The following is a 20,540-nucleotide window of genomic DNA, read 5'->3' on the forward strand; positions in this document are numbered from 1 at the left end:
GTCAGGACCAGGTAGCAGCACATTCGTCGTTGGCAATAAGGCAAGCAAAAAATACCCACCGGGCCCTGTAATACTTTAACTTTATGAAGTAAGAAAATTGTTGTTCTGCATTCGTTTTATTCAAATGAAGATCTATCAAACAATCGTGAAATCACTTTCCCACTACGAAGAGTACACAGAGGTTGCACCACTTGATTGAAAGTTTTCTGCTGAAGATATGTAACCGAGGTCAAGGGAGGTGAGTGTGTTGTCTCAAATGAATAACGTATGATGACTTTCACTGTACAAGATATTCAAGTTGTTTTTTGTAAGAAAAAAAAGAAAAGAAAAAAAGAAGAATTTCCAGCACTTGATGCATGTGTGCTTGACCTATGTTGTGTGTATATAATGCATTCGCATATTACTCATAAATCCAAGTAGATGGAATTGCAGTGCTGTCCTTGCCCTCAGGCCTGGAGTGATGATCACGAGAGTGACCTCCAAACACACATATACACACACAGTCGCACCCTCGTGATGGATCATGGTTGCCATTCGGTTTGGGGACAGTATCTACTCCATGTCTGGGAGTCGTATTTTTTAAAAAGCACACGTGCACACGTCCACACACACACCGTTGTGACGTCACTTCGCTCTTTCCAGTCAGTCGAACAGTCAAGAAGAACCCCCTTCCCTTCCACCCATGGGATGCCCCAACATAGGAGGTTTATCTGCGCTCTATCCTCTAAACGCTAAACAGGAAGTGGCAAATACCATTTTGGTCTTTGATGGTATGACTCTACCATGTTGAGAATCATTGGCATGACTCGATCAGGGTGAGAATTACATTTCATCAGACTTTAAACACAATGGCACAGAGTCCGGTAAAGTTAATGTTTCTGACCCTGGTCAAGTCAGACCAAAGACAAAATTTGTACGTGCTGCTTCTTGACTTCATGCTCAGCATTTGATGAATGAAGCATTGAGAAACCCCCTGAACTGCCATGCTATGGTTTGGTGGGGGAGGGAGGAGGGGGTTCTTTATAACTTCCCCCATTAACTGCAGAGAGAAAAGACATCGCACAATGGCATCACCATCATCGAGAGAGCGCCAGGTAGTTTTGTCACCAAGGCCACCAGCTGTGTTCAATGAAAGAAAAAAAAAAAAAAAAAAGTCAAGTCACTTATCTGGTGTCTGTCTTTGCACAAACTTAGGTGTGTGTGGTGTGTATAAAAAAAAAAAAAAAGGCTTCCATAGCCTTAAACCCTGAAATTTCGGGAAATGACAGGTAAACCAAAATCACTTTGCCACCATTGTCGACCTTTTGTTTCCAGAATGTCTCGTCTTTACCCATCAGCCACGTCCTCGCAAATAATCACGAGTGCAAAAAGTGACATTTTTGGTCACAGTTTCTGTCCTTACCCTCAGGCTTCGTGGAGTGATAACAATAGAAATTCAAATATATACATATTACAGAAATGTTATTACACTTGGAAAGTGACCTTTGCAGTTCAGTAGTTTCTTGTAGTAATACTACACTAGTTCATATAAAAATTTAGTTAAATTTCCCAACATATAGTTAAACATATAGTTAAAAAATAAACAGACAAGTCTTTTGTTTTTGCTGCACACGTGTTGTTTACCGTTCTGTAGTTCCTTGAACCCCATTTAAAAGACAACTCTCGCTAGTGCAACATGCGTATTCCCAAGTGCTCAACTCATCTGTCCATTTTGAAATCCAAATCACAAACGTATTTGAGCTCCCAGACAGCAGCAGTTCAAGCAGAGATAACTTTTTTTTTTTTTACTTGCATGCACCTGTTTTTGCCCTGCAATTGGAATTCGTGACATACAATGTGCATGATCGTGAGAGAGCAAGAGAGAAGAAAAAGTGTGAGAAAAAAAAACGTTAATACACAAATAATTAGTTTGTAGTGTGCAATGCAACTCAATACATTGTGGACACACTCACGCGCACACTCGCACGTGCATGAACACACACATCTTCCAGGACGTCGGTACATTTGGAAAAGCACAGTGCAAGGAAATAGTCCATCACTTGAGCTTCGTGATTGGCCATCGTGAAGGGTCCTGAAATGGCCGACGTCACATCGACAGCTCAGTACGATCTAATGCTCGATGAGGGGGCGAGGTGGATGCCCTCATGAAGAAGCAACTTCATTTCACACAACATTTGGCCATTTCTTTCTTGGCATCTTTTGTAACGTTCACTCCTCTTGCTGAGGAGAAAGAGCACACGGTAAAGACGGTTTAGAACCCATGCCTCGATAATACCATTTTTTTTCTTTAAAGCACAACTGGCAATTTAAATGTAATGCCCACCTGGCGATTGAACTGCACCCTCACGACGGGCATTTCTAATAAATCCCATTTCATTTTTCACCTTAGAAACCACAATTTGATTCAGAGATTTCAACCACAAAGCAGCTACAGGTCAGAAATGGTTTAAAGAGCTAAAAGTACTAAAACCATTTGGAAACAAAATGGCTGCATAGGAATCAAAAAGTGCACCAACCCACTGATCGGTGAAGACGCAACACCACCCAGAGACAAAGGTACTCCTCTCATGCATACACCATTAATAAATAGCACCGCAAAGCGGATGTAACCCTTCAGCCCATGCATGGTGGAAACCAATTTCAAGATGGCTGCCGTGTCGGCCATATTGAAAATCACAGCGTGCCCATTTTCGAAAGGAACCTTCCTCTACTCAACCCCAACACACACTGCACAAATGGATTTAATCGGACAAGCCGTTCTGCTTGAAATTGATGGAAACCAATTTCAAGATTGCTGCCGTGGCGGCCATATTGAAAATCGCAGCGGACGCATGAACCTTCCTCTACTCAACCCCAACACACACTGCAAAAATGGATTTAATCGGACAAGCCGTTCTGCTCGAAATTGACGAAAACCAATTTCAAGATGGCTGCCGTGGCGGCCATATTAAAAATCGCAGCGTGCCCATTTTCGAAAGGAACCTTCCTCTACTCAACCCCAACCCACACTGCAAAAATGGATTTAATCGGACAAGCCGTTCTGCTCGAAATTGACGAAAACCAATTTCAAGATGGCTGCCGTGGCGGCCATATTAAAAATCGCAGCGTGCCCATTTTCGAAAGGAACCTTCCTCTACTCAACCCCAACCCACACTGCAAAAATGGATTTAATCGGACAAGCCGTTCTGCTCGAAATTGACGAAAACCAATTTCAAGATGGCTGCCGTGGCGGCCATATTAAAAATCGCAGCACGCCCATTTTCGAAAGGAACCTTCCTCTACTCAACCCCAACCCACACTGCAAAAATGGATTTAATCGGACAAGCCGTTCTGCTCGAAATTGACGAAAACCAATTTCAAGATGGCTGCCGTGGCGGCCATATTAAAAATCGCAGCGTGCCCATTTTCGAAAGGAACCTTCCTCTACTCAACCCCAACCCACACTGCAAAAATGGATTTAATCGGACAAGCCGTTCTGCTCGAAATTGACGAAAACCAATTTCAAGATGGCTGTCGTTAGACAAAACATCCGGCCATATTAAAAATCGCAGCGCGCCCATTTTCGAAAGGAACCTTCCTCTACTCAACCCCAACACACACTGCAAACATGGATTTAATCGGACAAACCGTTCTTGAAATTGACGAAAACCAAAAGTTGACGGACGCCGGACGACAATAGCCCTTAGCCCAATTTGGACTGAGGGGTGATCAAAAGCAGAACAGCACCTTACTTGAAATTTAACAATTGCCATTTGTTACATATTTTTCTTTTCAAATGTTACGAAAGAAAGAAAAACACATCAGCTGCTAGCTGGGAAGGAGTCATTGTCGAATAATTCTGTAGAAGCCAACAATATCCACAATGGTTTATGTTGGAAAGATAATCAGGACAAAAGCAGCATTTCCCAACCCGAATCGAAGGCACGTACGTGTTTGATCGGTAAAAACAAGGTTTTCAGCACAATCATCCGCAATCTTCTGAAAAAGCTCGTCTGCAAGAGGGCGACAAATGGGCAAAAAACATACAAACCAAGGGTTATTCGCTTCCATTGTTCATAAAAGGATTTCAAAATGTACAGAATTTCGAAACAACCGATTATCACATGATTAGCAGCAAAATAAGATAAAAATCAGAGAAAATACTCACGGACATTCTGTCCGGTCTTGCTGGAAGTTTCAAACAGCTGTGCTTTCATTTCTGTAACAACAAAAGAGAAGACTTCAACGCCTTCTTCTTGTCATCCAACATTGAGATATCCTGCTATTTATCGTTTTTGGCCCCCATCTCTCAATTAGTCGGGTTCACTACGTTAACAGATTTAATTTCGTTCAAAACTTTGGGATTAGCAAACCTGTACATTTTTGGAATCACCAGAGCATGGAGAATCCGAAAATCAATGTTGGCATTTGCACACACCTGCATGGGCGCCATTTTGGATTTTCAAAATGGCCACCATAAAATACATATTTTGCGCTATCTCGGCTTCTAGTCAACCTAAAGACTTAATTAAATATGCTAATCCTATGTTTTCTGGGTCAAGGAATCCAATAAAGGCCTCAAAATAGTGCTCAGGATGATGGAAAAGCAACAAACAAAGGTAATTGAAAACCATTGTCTTTATATTTGTGATATAACTGTATTACATAATACATGATATTGCAAGTCCTTTGAAGTTATAGGAAGTTATAGGTAGTATCAGATTGAACTATAAGTCCTATACACAGGATCTACTAGGTCTATACCGTTCAGGAATATGCTTTTACAGATCTTCATCACTGTCCTGAGTGTCATTTTCGCAAAGGTGTCTATGCAAATGCCAACATTAATTTTTGGATTCCTCATGCTCTAAATATTCCAAAAATGTATAGTTTTGCTAATCTCCAAAAATTTGAACGAAAAACTGCGTGCATAGTTGTGCGTGCATAGTTGTGCGTGCATAGTTGTGCGTGCATAGTTGTGCGTGCATAGTTGTGCGCGCATAGTTGTGCCCTGACTAAATGGTGAAGAATTATTTCTACAATTCTCATATCTAGATCCGGATCTTCACCAAAATCTAATCATCATCATTATGAGAAACGAAACACAAAAAGGAAACGAAACAAGATTATGACATCATTGTGCATGCTCGCACCTTCGGCATAGTCATGCATATCGTGCAGGTCCACTTTCCGCACCATCTTGTCGTCCTCCACAAGGTCAGCCTTCGTAGCGCACAGGTAGACGCGGCAGTGCTGCAGCACACAGGATACACCCCTTTCAGGGTCGCTAATGAACCAATGGTTAGCACCACCCATTCAGGTTGAACAGTAAAAGTATGCTCCTGAACCAAATTTCAGACGTCATGACCAAAACACCTTCGGGGAGATTTGGTATCGCAGATCCAAAGAACCCAATGACCTACCTCCTCACAGTTGAGCAGTTCATTCACCCAGAACTTGGCTCGCTCAAAGCTGTTGTCCTCAGTCAAGGCTAAAAATAAAGAAATTGATCAAGTTAAAAGTCTTCAGGTAATGAGCATCACTTCAGGCAACAGGTATACACCAACTCACATCGAGTTGCCCCAGCAAGGACACAAAACCAAAAAGCTCTTTGTCACAAGTGGTCAGGCAAAGTATAGTGTCCCTTCTGAAATCTGCAACAACCAATAACATCCAATGCTCCCCAAAATAGGGATAATCTTTGCAGGGTATACTGTGGTGGATTTCAGTGGAATCCCAGTGTCAGGGATTTCATACATTTGGCTCTGTTGCCAGGGCAGCCCTTGAGCATTCTGGGAACGGAACAAAGCTGGTTAGAAACGACCCCTCGCCTCCCTGTACCATATCCTGTTGTTGAAGTGTTCAGGCTCCGACCTTGGGCAAAAGCTGCGTGGACGAGAAGATAGCTTTTCCCTTACTGAAACAGCAGGCACAATTTTTTATAGTTTGGGTATCAGGTTCCAGCTGATACAAAAGCAGATACCAATTTTTTTTCTAGCTTATAGCTTTGGTAGTATAGGGCTTCCTATGAAAGGATGGCACGGACACTCCAGATGTTTAATGCAACACAAATCCTCAAAATAATCGAACAAGATACAAACTTATGAACCTATAAAGTACCGACCAGCCACCTGTGGAGGATTTCACATCCGACAACGCTCCTTAAACGTTTGGACAACATCGCTGAGCGTCAAATCTGACCGACCCAAAACAGATAGTTTGTAATTCTTCTTCTTCGTCTTCTGTTCAGACAATGCAACTCAAAATTGGTTTAAACACGAACCTACTGCATTTTACAGTGGAAGGTCCATGACTACTCCAATTTTTCATAACTTCAAAGAATGCTGCAAAGTAGACACAGCCGCATACCGATGCAGAGGGCAATAAAGGGCCAAGAGGGGTGGGTGGGGCAACCCCTGGCAATCAGCCGAGTGGGGGCGCCCCCACGGCGATAACTGGCCAATTACACCAATATTGCTGTGGTTAACGGTGGGAAATTACGTACAGTCCAACAACAGAAAACCATTTTCAATTCTGTCTACTTCTAGTCCGCCTACTGTTCAGTCTTGGGGATGGTTTCACATGATAATTTATTGTGATCATCCCTACCTTGTTTACATACTTTTGGCATACCATCTCGACTTCCTTTTACATTTTTACCTCCGCCACCAAAGGTGGATATAGGTTATGTTTTCACCCCAGCGAACAGGCAAAATGGCAAAATGGCAAAACAGGTCTGTCTGTTTGTGAACAAAAAGTTGTGGAAGGATTCGGACGAAATATGGCAGAGATGTAGCGTATGTGACACCGACAAAATGATTTGATTTTGGTGAAGATCCGGATTCGGATCTGGCTTCTAGAATTTTAAAGTGATTCTTCACCATTGGGAGATAGGGCCAAAAACGATACATAGCAGGATATCTCAAAAAGTTACAGATGGATTTGGACGATACTTGGTGGAGATGTTGTGTGTTTAACAAGGAAGAATCGAATCAATTTTGGTGAAGATCCGGATTCGGATCCGGCTTCTAGAATTTTAAAGTGATTCGTCACCATTGGGAGATAGGGCCAAAAACGATACCATGCAGGTATCCATGCCTGTATCCATGCCTGTATCCATGCCTGTATGCAGGTATCCATGCATGAAAAAAAACAAACGAAAAACCATGCAGGATATCTCAAAAAGTTGTGGATGGATTTGGACGATACTTGGTGGAGATGTGTGTGTTTAACAAGGAAGAATCGAATCAATTTTGGTGAAGATCCGGATCGAGCCAGTAGAATTTTTAAGTGATTCTTCACTATCGAGTGATATCGCCAACCAGGTGGAGGTATGCTCTCTACCGAGTGCCGTTCTAGTAAAAAACGTTTTTATTACTTTGTAAACATTTTGTGCCACAAAGCTCAACTTACCAAAGCATACCACCGCCGCTTGGGCACCACGGTAATATATGCGTGTCATGGCTTCATAGCGCTCCGAACCAGCAGTGTCCTGCAATGCATAGATCATGATCAAATTACTTCGAGCGCACTCAAGCCATCTGCACAAACAGGTAGGACATGTTTTCTAGGAATCCTTGCAAAGTTTACTGAACATTTCCGAGAGATAAACACAAATCAGGAAAGTCCTTCGGAAATAGAACTTTGTGCACTCGATACTCTACCCATGAAACCAGACCATGCAGAATGATGAATGAAGCTGGACATTGTCGAACAACATCGTTCCCACAAAATACCTGGATGGCACAGATCTTGTTCTTTATTGATGCACAAGCACTTCAGTTCATGCAATTCGGGTTTTTCACATTTGAGACCAGGCTCGGACACTCTAACCATGACACCATTGAGTCTGGATTGGGCAACCACATCAGAACTTATCATAACCATCCACACTCTTTTCTTAACCTAATCCTGTGCACCTTTGATTGACCTGCAGCTAATCTATTCTTAGAAGTGATTTTTAAATTAGTGTCCTCCATATTCTCATAATAGAGGTTTGTGGAGAATGCCATGACAAAAGCTCAAATGTTAAAAAGTTATGCCCTGGACACGTACACTCAGAAGTGATTGCAAAACCCTGTCTCCAGGTGCGTAGGTGAACGGGCTAATGTCCTGTAATATCTGCAGTCCTTCCTTTATGCAGCCACATTCCTGTCATGTAGTAAATTTTCATTACATTGATCATTTGCAAGACAGGGGGAGGAGAGGAAGCAAACTTGATCACGTGACCACCTGCTAAACAGTGACAGTCTCGACCAAGTCCTGAATCTCAATGCAGTAGGGATGTGCACACATGCACACCACACGTGCACACCACACTCATCGTAGATATTTTCTGCACTATCAACAACAACAACATGCATTTTAAAGGCCATTTTCCCTGCCAGAGCGGGGGTTAGCCTTGCGGTCCCCATGACAATCTTCTCCATTTTGCCCTATTTTCTGCATCTCTCCTTGTTAACCCCCTTGCCCGCATTTCTTCTTCCACCATCTTCAGCCAAGTCTTTCTCGGTCTTCCCCGTCCTCTGCTTCCTTCTACATTCATTTCCACCACTCTTCTCAACCAGTCACTTTAATCCTTCCTCAACACATGACCAAACCATCTCAACCTGTTCCTCTTCACAGCATCAATCACAGGCTCTATTCCCATCATCTTTCGCAATTCATCATTTGTCTTCCTCTCTCTCAACGATACTCCGCACATCCGTCGAACCATTCGCATTTCCACCCTTTCCAACCTTCGTTGCTGCTCTACGTTCATTACCCATGTCTCGCTCCCATAAATCATAACACTTCTCACACATGCAGCATACACCTTTCCCTTCAGCCTCAACGACACTCCCCTCACCATCAGCACGCCACTCAGTTCCCGAAACTTCTTCCATGCACATCTCACTCGAGCAACCGTTGCCGAGTCTGATCCACCTTCTCCATTCAGCATGTCTCCGAGGTAGCAAAATGTTTTCACACATTCCAGCTTCACGCCGTCTCCAAGATCCAACTCAACATTTCCTCCATCTGCAGGTCCCTCTGTGCACACCTTACATTTGAATGTAGCTGCCACACTGGTTAATGACCCTCTCAGACCACTACATTTTTGATGAACCCACTCAGCGCACATTGTACATTGAATGGAGTTCACTCCGACACCCTTCCTACACACAGCACAGGGCCACTTCCCAGTTCTTTCCACCTCACCACATGCTTTACCACTTGCCATCACCTTCGTCTTTCCGATATTCACCTTCAGACCTTTTGTCTCCATACATTCCTTCCACGTGTTCATCTTTTCCTTCAGTCCATCCATACTTTCCGCAATCAACACCAGATCATCTGCATACAACAACTCCCACGGTAAACCCTCCTTCACGTTCTGAGCCAGCACCTCCATCACAGCTACAAATAGTAGTGGACTTAGTACCGCCCCCTGATGCACTCCCACCTTCACCTCAAACTCACCACTGTTCCCGTCCTTCGTCCTTACAGCTGTGCGCGCTCTTTTGTACATTGCCATCACTACTCTGATCAACCATTCCTCCACTCCTAACTTCCTCAATGCCCATGTCAATACTTTGCGTGGTACCCTATTGAATGCTTTCTCCAGATCAACAAACCCAAGAAACAACTTCTTCCTCTTCTCCATGTACTTCTCCTGCAACTGCCTCACAATGAAAAGCGCGTCTGTCGTTCCTCTTCCTGGCATGAATCCAAACTGCATTTCGTCGATCTTCACTTTCTTCCTTATCCTCCTCTCCAACACCCTTTCCAATACCTTCATTCCATGCTCCAATAACTTTATCGCTCGGTACGAGCCACACTCCAGAGGGTCACCTTTCCCCTTGTATAGAGGGACGAGGGTACTCAGTTCCCAATCCACTGGAATGCGGCCTTCTTTCACCACCAGATTACAGATCTCTGTCATTCTCTTCACACCCCAACTTCCTGCTGCCTTCAACATATCTCCCACAACTCCTGTCGGCCCTCCTGCTTTTCTACCCTTCATTGCTTTTATCGCTTCCTCAACTTCCTTCTCAGTTATCTTCTCTGCCGGTCCTAAAACTGGGTTACTCTCTATGTTGCCATCCCATTCATTCTCTGTATTCAACAGCATTTCCATATATCTTTTCCACCTTCCTTTAATTCCATCTGGGTCGACAACGATTTGTCCCACTTCATCCTTCAAGCAACTCACCCCCATCACATCACACCTCTCTTTCGCTATCTGCTTTGCAATCCTGAATACTGCTTTCTGACCCTCTTCCGAATCCAAGCGTTCTCCGAACATTTTCCTACATGCCTCCTGCGCCTTTGCTACCTCTTTCTTTGCAGCCTTCCTGGCTGCCTTATAACTTTCATGCTCTGCTGTTTCTGCTCCCGTACCCTTCGCCTTCTGCCACTCCTTGAACTTCTTCCTCTTCTCGTCAATCCTCTTTCCAACTTCATCATCCCACCACCATGTTTCCGAGTGCCTCGGTGGTCCTTTTGTCCATCCACATACCTCACCAACGGCTCCCAACAGACTAGCTTTCATCGACATTCAACCACTTTCAAGCTCAACCACATCATCCTCGACCCTACTCAGCCTCTCTTTTAATGCCTCCCTTACTGCCTCCCTTACCTCTTTCAACCTCCACACCTTCTTTCTCGGTTGGTACTTCACCAGCCGAGCTCTCCTCACACCTTTCACCCTTACGTCGCAGACAACCAAGTGGTGCTGTGAAACAGCCTCCTCCCCCGGGATCACCTTTGTGTCCCGGAGGTGCCCCCTATCTCGCCTACGCACCATCAGGTAGTCAACGGTTGTCGTCGACCCACCTGACGTGTATGTAACAAGCTTATTATCCTCTTTCTGGAACTGAGTATTACAAATCAACAAATCAGCTCCATCAGCAAACTCCAAAATCCTTTCACTTTCTCCATTTCTCACACCATATCCGTAACCCCCATGAACTCCGTCAAAACCATCCATACTCCTTCCCACGTGTCCATTTAGGTCTCCTCCTACCACAACAACTTCCTCATCTTTCACGTTTTCCATCAGCTTCTCTATCGCACACCAGAACTTGTCCTTTTCTTCAACGCTTCGACCAACCTGCGGAGCATATCCCGAGATGACGTTCACCAAGAGCTTTCCAATCATCATTTTCACCATCATCAACCTATCACTCACTCTCGTCACACTCACCACACTGTCTACAAACTCCTCAGAAAACAGGACACCAACACCATTCACGCCCTCCAGGCACCCTTGCCACACAAACTTGTATTTCTGTCCCTGCCTACCCTTCACCATTCTCACACCACTTCCCTTCCATCTCGTCTCTTGCACACAACATATGTCCACTCTTCTTCTGACCAATACTTCCACCACTTCTCCTGATCTCCCTGTCATTGTCCCTACATTCCATGTCCCAAACCTCAGAAACCGATCTCCACTTCGGGCTGTACCCTGCCCATATGTACTTGTAATTGTCATGGTTCCCTTTTTGAGGCAATGTTTTTTATGGCCGGATGCCCTTCCTGACGCCAACCCTCTTAGTCGTCTTTTACGACACGCAGGGATACGGTGTACCTATTCTTATCGAGGGTACACACCGGGAAACGTTTAAAACATGGAAATTCTGGGGGGTGGAGTGGGGGGCGGCGTCAAGGGAAAGATAAAATGAAAATAAACCCCTTCAGCCGGCACATAGCTTGGCGCCCCAAAGAGTACTTTCAGGAGCTTGGCGGCTGTTGAAACTGGGGTAGCCACTCATGCGGGAAGTGGTCCAAAATGGCGGTGTAGAACACCGCGCGTCGAAGACACAACAAGCGTGAGGCGAGCAGATTAGACGGCCTCCTTTCGATTCTCTACCGTCAAGTCCAATGCGGCCTTCAGCTTCCAAGAGCCCAGCAGTTGTCCAAAACCTCGTGTGGGGAAATGTGGTATCTGTCCGTCGTCTTGTCCGCTGTCCACACGCGGCTCCAAGCTCCGGCGCGAGGAAGCCCTCCGTCCGCCCGCACGCTTCGCCAGGCCCCGATGCTTTATACGACTTGCTTTATACGCATTGTTAAAAGTAAATAATGACATGTTTTCTTTCACAATCTTGCGAGATTTCCAGAACTCCTCGGCGTCAAGGGAAAGATAAAATGAAAATAAACCCCTTCAGCCGGCACATAGCTTGGCGTCCCAAAGAGTACATTCAGGAGCTTGGCGGCTGTTGAAACTGGGTTAGCCACTCATGCGGGAAGTGGTCCAAAATGGCGGTGTCGAACACCGCGCGTCGAAGACACAACAAGCGTGAGGCGAGCAGATTAGACGGCCTCCTTTCGATTCTCTACCGTCAAGCCCAATGCGGCCTTCAGCTTCCAAGAGCTCAGCAGTCTCCCCACACCATTTTCTGCACTATCAAGGAGCGATAAAAGCGGTGACAATTGGGGTGAAGGGCTCATATCCTCCCAACCCAAAAATCACAATGCAGGTTGTCAGCCAAGCCGAGCACAATGATAACGGAACGGTGCAAGATCCGTTCATAATGATAACCGAGCGGTGCAAGATCTGTCCACAATGATCAACAAGCAGTGCAAGATCTGTCCACAATGATGACCGAGCGGTGCAAGATCCATGCACAATAATCAACAAGCGGTGCAAGATCCGTCCACAATGATCAACAAGCGGTGCAAGATCCGTCCACAATGATAACCGAGCGGTGCAAGATCCGTGCACAATGATGACCGAGCGGTGCAAGATCCATGCACAATGATGACCGAGCGGTGCAAGATCCATGCACAATGATCAAAAAGCGGTGCAAGATCCGTCCACAATGATGACCGAGCGGAGCAAGATTTGTGCACAATGATTGAGCGGTAGCAAGATCCGTGCACAATGATGACCGAGCGATGCAACAACCGTGCACAATGATGACCGAGCGGTGCAACATCTGTGCACAATGATGACCGAGCGGTGCAACATCCGTGCACAATGATGACTGAGGGGTGCAAGATCCGTGCACAATGATGACTGAGGGGTGCAAGATCCGTGCACAATGATGACCGAGCGGTGCAAGATCCATGCACAATGATGACCTAGCGGTGCAAGATCCGTGCACAATGATGATCGAGCGGTGCAAGATCCGTGCAAAATGATGACCGAGCGGTGCAAGATCAGTGCACAATGATGACTGAGCGGTGCAAGATCCGTGCACAATGATGACCGAGCGGTGCAACATCCGTGCACAATGATGACCGAGCGGTGCAACATCCGTGAACAATGATGACCGAGCGGTGCACGATCCGTGCACAATGATGATCGAGCGGTGCAAGATCCGTGCACAATGATGACCGAGCGGTGCAAGATCTGTGCACAATGATCAACAAGCGGTGCAAGATCCGTCCACAATGATAACCGAACGGTGCAAGATCCGTGCACAATGACCAACAAGCGGTGCAAGATCCGTGCACAATGAACAACAAGTGGTGCAAGATCCGTCCACAATGATAACCGAGCGGTGCAAGATTTGTGCACAATGATAACCGAGCGGTGCAAGATTTGTGCACAATGATCAACAAGCGGTGCAAGATCCGTCCACAATGATGACCGAGCGGTGCAAGATCCGTGCACAATGATCAACAAGCGGTGCAAGATCCATCCACAATGATAACCGAGCGGTGCAAGATTTGTGCACAATGATGACCGAGTGGTGCAAGATCTGTGCACAATGATTGAGCGGTAGCATGATCTGTGCACAAAGATGACCGAGGGGTGCAAGATCCGTGCACAATGATGACCGAGCGGTGCAACAATCGTGCACAATGATGACCGAGCGGTGCAAGATCTGTGCACAATGATTGAGCGGTAGCAAGATCTGTGCACAATGATGACCGAGCGGTGCAACAACCGTGCACAATGATGACCGAGCGTGCAACATCCGTGCACAATGATGACCGAGCGGTGCAACATCCGTGCACAATGATGATCGAGCGGTGCAAGATCCGTGCACAATGATGACCGAACGGTGCAAGATCCGTGCACAATGATGACCGAGCGGTGCAAGATCTGTGCACAATGATGACCGAGCGGTGCAAGATCTGGCACAATGATGACCGAGCGGAGTAACAGCTGTGCAAATTGTTGAGCCATGAAAAGATCTGACTATCCCAAATCTAGACCATCCCAAATTGACTCGCAATATCCATGAAAAGTGGTGCACCTTCGAGTGAGGAGTGGTCTTACATTGACAATGATAATAATTTGGGATGGTCTAGACTCTAGAGTGCAGAAACGCCATATTAATACAGGATTCAATGCATGCTTCCACGAGGCCGCAGCATGATTTCATTTCAAACAGTTACACTGATAAAAGGATGCTATTAAAAAGACTTTTATAAAGTGCATTTAAACATTCAACAACCTTAACAAATGCTTAAAGCTTCAGAAATAAAAAATTCAAATACCTCGTTTTTGTATCTAATTGCATTATATAGTACACAAGCTAGCTGAATGCACCCGACATTGCCCGGGTACTTTTTGAATGAATTTAATCTTCTGTACATACTACATAGGTCTGACGCTAGCTCAGTATCAATTAGTGCTCAACGATTCCGTGTTCTTTCTTCTGTCGGACTCCGCGAGAGAGAATTTTGAAAGCATGTGTTGCAATCAGTCAGATATTCCTATTAAGTGCATAAGTTGGACTTCAAGAAAATTGTGAAAGAAGATGATTTATTGCAAAATGGGCCCAGCCCAGCCGAGGCGGCCTCGACCGGCCTCACCACCTCGCCACCTAGCCTATAACCTTCCTGGGGCCCGTCCCGACATTTTTTGTTTCAGAGGTTTCCTCCTATCTTTCACCGTTCAGGAGATTAGCGCGTGCAGACAAACAAACAAAAACTTTCTTTTGTATATATAGATGCTGTACGTACCCAGATACCCATAGTCATGTTCTTGCCTTTTGCTTCCATTCTCTTCGCAACAAAAGCATTGCCTATCGTCTGAAAAGCAAAGCATACGTACATTTTCCTAATTAAACAAAGATTCCTATGTAATACAATAAAACACAAGAAAAACACCCTTTCTAACAACAAGGCGCTACCATGCTGTGAAACACATATTCATCCTTCAAAAATAAATATATGTTGAACTGCATTGATGCCAAGCCGGGCAGCCTCCAGGGCAGAGCCGGGCAGCCTCCAGGGCAGAGCCGTGCTGCCTCCAGGGCAGAGCCGTGCTGTGTATTATAATTAGAGCAGAACATGCCACTGACTCTTTCAAACGTTATTTTAAGTTCTCATCTCGATTCTCGAAGAGATTGAACTTATAAAATGGGTCGTGATGTCCGTCCGTCCGTCCGTCCGTCCGCCCGTCAACGTTTTGCTATGTTTGCTACTCCTCCCTTATCACCCGGCTGATTGTTCTGAAACTTGACACATGAATACAAGAAAAGTAGTCCTCACGATCGCTCGGCTTCAATTTTTGGATCATTAGGACTCCCAGGGAGGGGGGGGGGGGTTACCCCCCAAACTTCTGGTCCCTACCCGTCCCTTATTTACCAACCGATTGCTCTGAAACCTGATGCAGCCCCTCTACTCGATGGTCCGCAGGATCGCTCGGTCTAGGGGGGCTCTCAGGAGAAACGGTTGGTCCCCCCAAATCATCAGAGGTCTGAACTACAACCTCAAGAGATAAGTCAGCCCACTCGGTTATTTATTAAAAGTGCCTCGGCACAGTAATACCCCAACTTGTGTGGCCCTTTTTTTATGTCGTTTCGCAAATACGTCGTCACATTATTAATACCACTTCTCGATATTCGTCGTCTCAACTCACACTTACGTCGTTTTTAAAACCATACATTTTCTTTGAGCGTTTTCAGAACTTACAAGACCGATACAGACCCCAAAATACATCGCGAAAGTACCAAACGTGGAGATCTCAAAATCGCCCAAAGAACAACTCGCTTTGCTTCGTTCGTAAAGAAAATGTAGTGCGCTGTAGATTAGCAACGAGGCGTAGTGAAAGTGTTACCATGGAGGTGACATTTGTTGTTATTTGACGAATGGATGCTGGTATTAATGGTTTGCCGGGTTATTAAGTTTGCCTCCGATCGATAAATATACCCACATTCATTGAAGGAGGAGGAAGACTGGAAGACGTACCACCACCTTTGACCGCTTCCAGAAGAGGTTTGTTTTTATTTCAATATATCTGGTAATTGTTTTTTAAATTTTGTTTATAGGTATTGATGATGTGGAGATCGGCCCGATCATATTTTTTCTATGATTTCATGGAGTACGAGTTGTGCCCTTTTTTGGACTTGGGAAAGATCACATCGGCAGGAGACGTGTAATGCAAAGCGATTTTCACTCTTGTTTAATATCGGAGGATGTGCAATCTGAGTGTTAAATTCAAGTTCTTAGCCATTTTGCTGTTTCGTCCATCATCCATAATTTGCTTGCTATTCTTATCCCATTTTGATGTTTGATGTTTCTATACTTTCTATACAATGTTTTGAATTTACTTTGTCAATAAACAGGAATTCCCCTGGATATGGGATAATAAAGATTAGTAGTATTAGTTGCATTTCCATACAATATCCTTTAAAAATGCGGAGCATCAGGCAACCAAGTAAGCAGCACGTATCATTTTCGAGTGTTTGCTCCGACTCGGCCGGGGTTTGAACCTCCGACCCGCCACACCAAGAGATGTACAAACCATTGCGATAACTGTGCATGTACCTTACCTTACCTTACAGCCTTGGTGGTGTTGTGTGTACCTTACGGCCTTGGTGGTGGTGGTGGTGTGTGTACCTTACGGCCTTGGTGGTGGTGTTGTTGTGTGTACCTTACAGCCTTGGTGGTGGGGGTGTTGTGTGTACCTTACAGCCTTGGTGGTGGTGTTGTTGTGTGTACCTTACAGCCTTGGTGGTGGTGGTGTTGTGTGTGTACGTTACAGCCTTGGTCGTGTTGTGTGTACCTTACAGTCTTTGTGGTTGTGTTGTTGTGTGTACCTTACAGCCTTTGTGGTGGTGTTGTTGTGTGTACCTTACAGCCTTGGTGGTGGTGTTGTTGTGTGTGTACGTTACAGCCTTGGTCGTGTTGTGTGTACCTTAGTCTTTGTGGTTGTGTTGTTGTGTGTAGCTTACAGCCTTTGTGGTGGTGTTGTTGTGTGTACCTTACAGCCTTGGTGGTGGTGTTGTTGTGTGTACCTTACAGCCTTGGTGGTGGTGTTGTTGTGTGTGTACGTTACAGCCTTGGTCGTGTTGTGTGTACCTTAGTCTTTGTGGTTGTGTTGTTGTGTGTACCTTACAGCCTTGGTGGTGGTGTTGTTGTGTGTGTACGTTAGAGCGTAGGTGGTGGGGTTGTGTGTACCTTACAGCCTTGGTGGTGGGGGTGTTGTGTGTACCTTACAGCCTTGGTGGTGTTGTTGTTGTGTGTACCTTACAGCCTTGGTGGTGTTGTTGTTGTGTGTACCTTACAGCCTTGGTGGTGGTGTTGTTGTGTGTGTACGTTACAGCCTTGGTCGTGTTGTGTGTACCTTACAGTCTTTGTGGTTGTGTTGTTGTGTGTACCTTACAGCCTTGGTGGTGGTGGTGGTGGTGGTGCTGTTGTGTGTACAGCCTTGGTGTTGTGTCTGCAGCCTTAGCTGTGTTGTTGTGTGTACAGTCATGACGGTGTTGTTACTGTGTGTAGCCATGACTGTGGTGTTGTTGCTGGTGTGTGCAGCCGTGGTGTTGTTGTTGGTGGTGGTGGTGGTGGTGTGTGCAGTCATGACGGTGTTGTTAGCTTACGCTTTGGTAGGGGGTGTAGGAAAAGCGATCGTGCACGAATCTTTCCACCAGGCTCGTTTTCCCGCTGTACTCCCGGCCCAGCAAAACAAGTTTGACGTCCACGCGCTGTGCGTTCATGACGCACCGACAGGGACGGGACTGGCGGGGTCGGACGTGCAGCGGCAGGAATTGTGTGACTGAATGACTCGCCAAAGAAACAGGGAAGAATTCACCAGGCCACACACACAGATCTCCTCAGTTCTCACCTCCAACGCCAAAACAAATAAACCAACAGAACCTGCAAAAGCTTCCTTCACCGTCATTCATTCATTAACTTTTCCCGAACAGGCGAACTCTCAGTACGACGACAGTGTCGTCACGCAGCCGAATCGTCATGGAATTCTCTTATGGCGCTCAGATTCTTCTTCTTCTTCTTCTTCTTCTGCGTCTGACGCCCTTTCGTAGGAGCAGTGTTCCAAGAAGCCACGCCCCCTTACCGCAGTTTCTTTAAATTAATCCAAAATCGAATCATAATCAGTTCAATTCCAAATACAATTCGCTCGAATACCAAAGCCCGACCAATGTCAACATGAGATGCTCCTTGCTAGAGTTTGGGCAAGTTAAAAGAGGTCTCATGAGTCTTGACCTTTGACCCTGTCATCTTGTAGTTCATCCGTCATCGCATTGCTTCACTCTTTTGGGCAATCCACTCATTGAGCCCTGTCAACATCAGATTCTCCAATCTGGACTTACGTCCAATGTTATCATGTTTCATATTTGCTAAAATTGAGAGAATAAAAGCGGTTGGAATCGGATCCGCAGGTCGAGCGAAACCAGAAGCGGTGTTTTCCCTTCCTCTTGTTGGAGGGGAGGGGCTGGAAAGGGGGAGGAGCTGGGAGAATGGTCTCCCCTCCCATGGGAGGGGGAGGAGCTAAAATGGGGGAGGAGCTGGGAGAGTGGTCTTCCATCCCATGGGAGGGAGAGGAGCTAAAAAGGGGGAGGAGCTGGGTGTGGTCTCCTCTCTCGTTGGAGGGGAGGGGCTAGAAAGGGGGAGGAGCTGGAAAGGGGGAGGAGCTGGAAAGGGGGAGGACCTGGGAGTGGTCTCCTCTCTCGTTGGAGGGGAGGGGCTGGAAAGGGGGAGGAGCTGGGAGAGTCGTTTTCCTCTCCTTTTCCCATGGAAGGGGTTTTGTAATTTTCACTTAAAATTTGTACATTCTTGGACTTTATGCAAAAATTAAAGCAGAATTAGAGCGAAGTATGGGACATGAACTGGGGGTCAAATCCAAAACTCCTTCATTCCTCTTTTCTCCCGCCTCTGGAACAAACTCCCTCACTCTCTTCAATCCCACTCCTCCCTCCAGGTCTTTAAAACAGCTGTTCACCACCATCTCTTATCTCCCCCCATCCAAAACCTTCATCTTTTCTACCCCCGCTAATTTCACCCCAAATCCACTTTTTTGAAATATCAACTTCTTTCCTGGAAGTCCTTGGTGTCCTTGTTTTATACTTCTCCCACCCACGCCTCCTCCCCCCAAGCCCTCTCCCTCCCACAGATCCCCCGATGTCCCTGCTCTCAAATGTTGTGTTTGCGTGCTTCCCCTTGTCTCCCCATCTTGTCTACCGCTCCCTCTTTTTATATACTTTGTTTGTCTGTTTGATTTGCTTATGTGATAAATGTTAGCTCTTTCACGAGCCTCGATTCTGTGTCCCAAAAAAATAAAAACCCTTACATATCTCATGCATCTCCCAATGTTGATTGCATGTACAAAGTTTCATTTAAAATGTTTAAAATGTGGCCGTAATTACATTTGTCGGTATTTGACCTTCTGACGCCACCCAGAGTGACACTACTTACTCTTGTACCTTCTTGTCCTGTACGGCGACTGTAAAGTTCTGATGTAGAACAGGTCACAGAGTCCTGTGGCTGAGGGGGTTGTGTGTGCAAAAAAGGGCCCCGAGGTTACCCACCTAATTTGGTGAGAGGACCATGTGGGACATCATATTAGCGAGGGTAGACTGTCTGAAACTCGGCAATAAGTGAGAAATTCATGGTTTTGTGTAAAATCCGAAAAAGTCAAAAAGGCCCTGAAAATTAGGGGAAGGGCAAATTAATTATGACCTGGAGCCACAGATAATCAGCATAGCATAGCAGGTTGTACCTCAAAATGAAGCTTGTAATGCCAGCTACAAGATGCAATATGAATGAATGTGATTGGTCAATTATTGAGGTCACCAGAGGTCAAACTATGACGGCAGGAGGGGGTGCCCAAAATTCACGACCTTGAGAACTAATGACCCGGTTTGGAAAAGTTATAAATCAGATAAGAACGTTTTATTAATCATTTTGAGAAGGGAACATATCAGCAAAGTAAAAAAAAAAAGAATTTCACTAAAATCTTACAAATTGACCCTTTGGTGGCTGTTTGAAATTTGGACAAAAATCTCAAATATGCAAAAATGACGACAATTACACATAAAGACTTAAACATCTTAAAACATGTTAAGCACACAAGCACAACATTTGAGAGCAGGGACATCGGGAGATCTGTAGGAGGGAGAGGGCTTGGGGGGAGGAGGCGTGGGAAGGGGGAGGAGGGTGGGAGAAGTATAAAACACAAGGACACCAAGGACTTCCAGGAAAGAAGTTGGTATTTCAAAAAAGTGTAGGATTTGGGGTGAAATTAGCGGGGGTAGACAAGATCAAGGTTTTGGATGGGGGAAGATAAGAGATGTTGGTGAACAGCTGTTTTGAAGACCTGGAGGGAGGATTTGGATTGAAGAGAGTGAGGGAGCTTGCTCCAGAGGCGGGAGAAAAGAGGA

The 20,540-nt window shown here is 45.5% G+C and overlaps 1 protein-coding gene across 1 annotated transcript; it reads right to left on the reverse strand.

Moving 5' to 3' along the window:
• Window positions 1–97: 97 nt before the first annotated feature.
• RAB24 (RAB24, member RAS oncogene family) lies at window positions 98–18,583 on the reverse strand. Its single transcript, XM_068106155.2, has 8 exons — window positions 17,742–18,583; window positions 14,881–14,949; window positions 7,393–7,471; window positions 5,403–5,470; window positions 5,133–5,232; window positions 4,148–4,198; window positions 3,930–3,992; window positions 98–2,220 (listed from the first exon to the last, which is right to left on the reverse strand). Exons 1-8 carry the CDS (start codon window positions 17,856–17,858, stop codon window positions 2,159–2,161), a joined length of 609 nt encoding a protein of 202 aa, XP_067962256.1. The 5' UTR covers window positions 17,859–18,583; the 3' UTR covers window positions 98–2,158.
• Between the last annotated feature and the right edge of the window lie 1,957 nt (window positions 18,584–20,540).

Source organism: Myxine glutinosa, chromosome 2 (genome assembly GCF_964187855.1).
Source record: "Myxine glutinosa chromosome 2, kmMyxGlut1.1, whole genome shotgun sequence".
Taxonomy (NCBI): domain Eukaryota; kingdom Metazoa; phylum Chordata; class Myxini; order Myxiniformes; family Myxinidae; genus Myxine; species Myxine glutinosa.

Excerpts from the sequence above, each read along its gene's own strand:
- RAB24 (XM_068106155.2), bottom strand. The coding sequence starts at position 17,858 with ATGAACGCACAGCGCGTGGACGTCAAACTTGTTTTGCTGGGCCGGGAG. Across the intron at positions 5,233-5,402 it reads AACTGCTCAACTGTGAGGAG|CACTGCCGCGTCTACCTGTG; the intron begins GTAGGTCATTGG and ends TGTGTGCTGCAG. Across the intron at positions 2,221-3,929 it reads TGTTTTTACCGATCAAACAC|CAAGAGGAGTGAACGTTACA; the intron begins GTACGTGCCTTC and ends CTTTCTCCTCAG.